The 6,131-nt window shown below is 37.5% G+C and overlaps 1 protein-coding gene across 1 annotated transcript in view; it reads right to left on the bottom strand.

The window, feature by feature from the left end:
* Positions 1–502: 502 nt before the first annotated feature.
* The window catches only part of LOC149904963 (uncharacterized), a 98,892-nt gene continuing 93,263 nt past the window's right edge, over positions 503–6,131 (bottom strand). The window contains exon 12 of the mRNA XM_090106738.1: positions 503–2,133. Within this exon, the coding sequence (XP_089962864.1) occupies positions 1,927–2,133 (207 nt within the window). The 3' untranslated portion in view covers positions 503–1,926. The remainder of the gene's footprint in view (positions 2,134–6,131) is intronic.

Raw genomic sequence — 6,131 nt, 5'->3', positions numbered from 1 at the left:
AATGAAATTTTTGTCCTTCTCAGAAATGTTTGGTTGAAATAATAAGAATTAATAGGTATATTTATTTACCCTCAATCTCATACTGATATCAATCAAAGGTTTGTAAAAGGTAATATAAATAAAACAAATGTAAATAAACGTATTTCTTATTTATTTATATACGAATAAATTAACGGCTGCTACAATGAGATGGTTATAAGATTATTGAGTTCAAGCATAGTCTAGAGAAACGATAAGTAAAAAGGTAGATACTAGATAGGTTACCAACTCAACATTCGATCTTCAAAAACGGTACACACACGGTTAAAGTGAGATGGCATGATTCAAATATCGTGTGCGAAAAAGAGACAACTGAAGTAAATTCTGGCTAACTAGCCACATTTCGACGCGCTTTTAACATACCTATATATCTACACCTTTTTACCTATAATCATTGGAGAAATAGACAATAAAGGTACATCTGTATGTTTCCAAAACATTCGATGGAATAATACAATTAATTACATGATACATTGTATACCAAATTATTGTGCCCAGTTATTTGAACAATACATTTACTCGATTAAATAAAATGACTACAACAATAGAACAAATCAATCGTGTTTTAAAAATCTTAGTACATTTTTTATTCTTGGTGTTTAAAAACAAAATATTAAAATTATGAGTTACCAATAAATTGAATTGCACAAATGAAAAATCATGCAGTAAGAATATTTCTTGGCAAAATATAAGTAGGTACCTACATATAATATTATATAAATAGCAAGTAACTATATCAGTTTTTTTAAGTATCGATTATTGAAAATTACTTATTGGATCCTGATATTATTACTGGTACTATGGCAGTGATATTGGTACTTATTATAATGCAAGCTTTTAGATACACTACATTTTAGTATAAGAATAATTTTATTTAATAAATAAAATAAAATATGTATAAAACTCAAATCCAAATAATTTCAAGTCAACCAAAGATTTATAATTTGCACATTATTATTTTTTTTTTATTAAGTATTGCATTTATATAACAAAGGCTAATTATTATCTGCAATATTGTAACAGACAGTATTGTGTTTATACAGACAAAATATAACGCATACTTAAATAATGTCATACTCAGAAACATGCCATTTAATTTTACGATTACAGAAAATATGGATTCAAAATTAATCTATACAAAAATTTAAGACTAGATATCTAAAATAGCGTGATAAAACGGGTTTAATACGTGTCACTTGACATAGAACAATTAGATTGTCACTTTTTATAATTTCATGAGTAGTTACAGTATTTAATTTTAATGATTGATTTTCAGTAGTTCTAAGACTGAGTAATGTTAATAATATTCTATTAATTTGGTCAAAGAATCAATTTTTGTAGTGTTTTACCAAGGTTTTACCCATTCTTATATTACAAATCATTAATTTCCTATATCAAGTGACACTATTAGACCTCACAACATAACCGCATTGCTTCCCTACGTAAAAAAATATGACACAAAATCACTATAATTACAATCATATACATTTTACATATATATAATACACACTATATAATTATCACATTATTTAAAACCTATCTTAGCGACCAGTAAACAACGTTCAATAATTTAATGACTTCCCAACGATGACTTATACGCTTTTTCGCCTAATTTATAATATTTGTTATATAATTTAAAACTCAAAGAGTAATGCACTTCACAATCACGATTATATTATATTTTGTAACGTCGATATTACGATCGGTCCTTTATGATTTAATTCCTCTTAGGAATTTTTGTGGTCGTTTATAAATCATGTAATATTTGCATGCTTTTTTACTATTTTTTTAAGAGATTTCACATTGAATTGTTCGGTTATAAGTGTTGTAGTGAGAAAACAGAAATATTAATCGTCGAAGTTTAGTCTTTCCCGACTAGTCGGGTAGTCACACGTCGAGCGGCGCGCGGTAGGGGTGCGGCGGCGGGGGGTGTGTGTCCCGCCGTACGAGCTGCGCGAGCGCGTCGAGCGGCTCGAGGTCGTGCCGCGGGCGGGCGGGCGCGCGCGGCAGGCGCAGCGCCACCGGCAGCAGCTCCGGCATCACGCTGTGGTGCGTCACCAGCGCGCTCAGCGAACTGAACTCCTTCGTGAAACCCTGCGACAGACATTATTAGTGTCACTCGACTTTTATATACTGACTGTAATTTTATATACGTGGTGTTCCAGAGGTCGACGTCGAGTCGTAATTTTCTGACAGGTAATGCCACACCAATTATCAGAATAATTAAAAAAAAAATTAGGTCAGGTATTTTTCAAGTTGTGAATTTTTTTTTAATTCCAGTTAATGTACAGCATGAGACAGTTTATCAGAGTCATGCTTAGTAGTTATATACAGCTACAGACAAATAAGTTATACACGTAAACATACTCTATAGTTAAATACAGCTGCTGACATACCAGTTATACGCGGAAACATGCTCTAAAGTTATATACACCTGCAGACAGATGAGTTATACACGAAGACATGCTCTGTAGTAATATACAGCTGCTGACATACCAGTTATACACGAAGATATGCTCTGTAGTAATATACAGCTACTGACAGATGAGTTATACGCGGAGACATGCTCTGAAGTTATATATACCTGCAGACCGATGAGTTATACACGAAGACATGCTCTGTAGTTATATACACCTGCAGACAGATGAGTTATACGCGGAGACATGCTCTGAAGTTATATACACCTGCAGCCCGATGAGTTATACACGAAGACATGCTCTGTAGTTATATACACCTGCACAGATGAGTTATACGCGGAGACATGCTCTGAAGTTATATACACCTGCAGACCGATGAGTTATACACGAAGACATGCTCTGTAGTTATATACACCTGCAGACAGATGAGTTATAAGCGGAGACATGCTCTGAAGTTATATACACCTGCAGACCGATGAGTTATACACGAAGACATGCTCTGTAGTAATATACAGCTGCTGACATACCAGTTATACACGAAGATATGCTCTGTAGTAATATACAGCTACTGACAGATGAGTTATACGCGGAGACATGCTCTGAAGTTATATATACCTGCAGACCGATGAGTTATACACGAAGACATGCTCTGTAGTTATATACAGCTACTGACAGATGAGTTATACGCGGAGACATGCTCTGAAGTTATATATACCTGCAGACCGATGAGTTATACACGAAGACATGCTCTGTAGTTATATACACCTGCAGACATATGAGTTATACGCGGAGACATGCTCTGAAGTTATATACACCTGCAGACCGATGAGTAATACACGAAGACATGCTCTGTAGTTATATACACCTGCAGACAGATGAGTTATACGCGGAGACATGCTCTGAAGTTATATACACCTGCAGACCGATGAGTTATACACGAAGACATGCTCTGTAGTAATATACAGCTGCTGACATACCAGTTATACACGAAGATATGCTCTGTAGTAATATACAGCTACTGACAGATGAGTTATACGCGGAGACATGCTCTGAAGTTATATATACCTGCAGACCGATGAGTTATACACGAAGACATGCTCTGTAGTTATATACACCTGCAGACAGATGAGTTATACGCGGAGACATGCTCTGAAGTTATATACACCTGCAGCCCGATGAGTTATACACGAAGACATGCTCTGTAGTTATATACACCTGCAGACAGATGAGTTATACGCGGAGACATGCTCTGAAGTTATATACACCTGCAGACCGATGAGTTATACACGAAGACATGCTCTGTAGTTATATACACCTGCAGACAGATGAGTTATAAGCGGAGACATGCTCTGAAGTTATATACACCTGCAGACCGATGAGTTATACACGAAGACATGCTCTGTAGTAATATACAGCTGCTGACATACCAGTTATACACGAAGATATGCTCTGTAGTAATATACAGCTACTGACAGATGAGTTATACGCGGAGACATGCTCTGAAGTTATATATACCTGCAGACCGATGAGTTATACACGAAGACATGCTCTGTAGTTATATACACCTGCAGACAGATGAGTTATACGCGGAGACATGCTCTGAAGTTATATACACCTGCAGACCGATGAGTTATACACGAAGACATGCTCTGTAGTTATATACACCTGCAGACAGATGAGTTATACACGAAGACATGCTCTGTAGTAATATACAGCTGCTGACATACCAGTTATACACGAAGATATGCTCTGTAGTAATATACAGCTACTGACAGATGAGTTATACGCGGAGACATGCTCTGAAGTTATATATACCTGCAGACCGATGAGTTATACACGAAGACATGCTCTGTAGTTATATACACCTGCAGACAGATGAGTTATACGCGGAGACATGCTCTGAAGTTATATACACCTGCAGACCGATGAGTAATACACGAAGACATGCTCTGTAGTTATATACACCTGCAGACAGATGAGTTATACGCGGAGACATGCTCTAAAGTTATATACACCAGCAGACCGATGAGTTATACACGAAGACATGCTCTGTAGTGATATACACCTGCAGACAGATGAGTTATACACGAAGATATGCTCTGAAGTTATATACACCTGCAGACCGATGAGTTATACACGAAGACATGCTCTGTAGTTATATACACCTGCAGACAGATGAGTTATACACGAAGACATGCTCTGTAGTTATATACACTTGCAGACAGATGAGTTATACGCGGAGACATGCTCTGAAGTTATATACACCTGCAGACCGATGAGTTATACACGAAGACATGCTCTGTAGTAATATACAGCTGCTGACATACCAGTTATACACGAAGATATGCTCTGTAGTAATATACAGCTACTGACAGATGAGTTATACGCGGAGACATGCTCTGAAGTTATATATACCTGCAGACCGATGAGTTATACACGAAGACATGCTCTGTAGTTATATACACCTGCAGACAGATGAGTTATACGCGGAGACATGCTCTGAAGTTATATACACCTGCAGCCCGATGAGTTATACACGAAGACATGCTCTGTAGTTATATACACCTGCAGACAGATGAGTTATACGCGGAGACATGCTCTGAAGTTATATACACCTGCAGACCGATGAGTTATACACGAAGACATGCTCTGTAGTTATATACACCTGCAGACAGATGAGTTATACGCGGAGACATGCTCTGAAGTTATATACACCTGCAGACCGATGAGTTATACACGAAGACATGCTCTGTAGTAATATACAGCTGCTGACATACCAGTTATACACGAAGATATGCTCTGTAGTAATATACAGCTACTGACAGATGAGTTATACGCGGAGACATGCTCTGAAGTTATATATACCTGCAGACCGATGAGTTATACACGAAAACATGCTCTGTAGTTATATACACCTGCAGACAGATGAGTTATACGCGGAGACATGCTCTGAAGTTATATACACCTGCAGACCGATGAGTTATACACGAAGACATGCTCTGTAGTTATATACACCTGCAGACAGATGAGTTATACGCGGAGACATGCTCTAAAGTTATATACACCAGCAGACCGATGAGTTATACACGAAGACATGCTCTGTAGTGATATACACCTGCAGACAGATGAGTTATACACGAAGATATGCTCTGAAGTTATATACACCTGCAGACCGATGAGTTATACACGAAGACATGCTCTGTAGTTATATACACCTGCAGACAGATGAGTTATACACGAAGACATGCTCTGTAGTTATATACACTTGCAGACAGATGAGTTATACGCGGAGACATGCTCTGAAGTTATATACACCTGCAGACCGATGAGTTATACACGAAGACATGCTCTGTAGTAATATACAGCTGCTGACATACCAGTTATACACGAAGATATGCTCTGTAGTAATATACAGCTACTGACAGATGAGTTATACGCGGAGACATGCTCTGAAGTTATATATACCTGCAGACCGATGAGTTATACACGAAGACATGCTCTGTAGTTATATACACCTGCAGACAGATGAGTTATACGCGGAGACATGCTCTGAAGTTATATACACCTGCAGACCGATGAGTTATACACGAAGACATGCTCTGTAGTTATATACACCTGCAGACAGATGAGTTATACGCGGAGACATGCTCTGAAGTTATATACACCTGCAGACCG

Source organism: Colias eurytheme, chromosome 10 (genome assembly GCF_061535395.1).
Source record: "Colias eurytheme isolate Ceu_HAF_F1 chromosome 10, ilColEury1 Martin Lab GWU primary, whole genome shotgun sequence".
Taxonomy (NCBI): Eukaryota; Metazoa; Arthropoda; class Insecta; order Lepidoptera; family Pieridae; genus Colias; species Colias eurytheme.
Note: the sequence above shows the minus strand (reverse complement) of the source record. Positions and strands in the feature narration are given on the sequence as shown.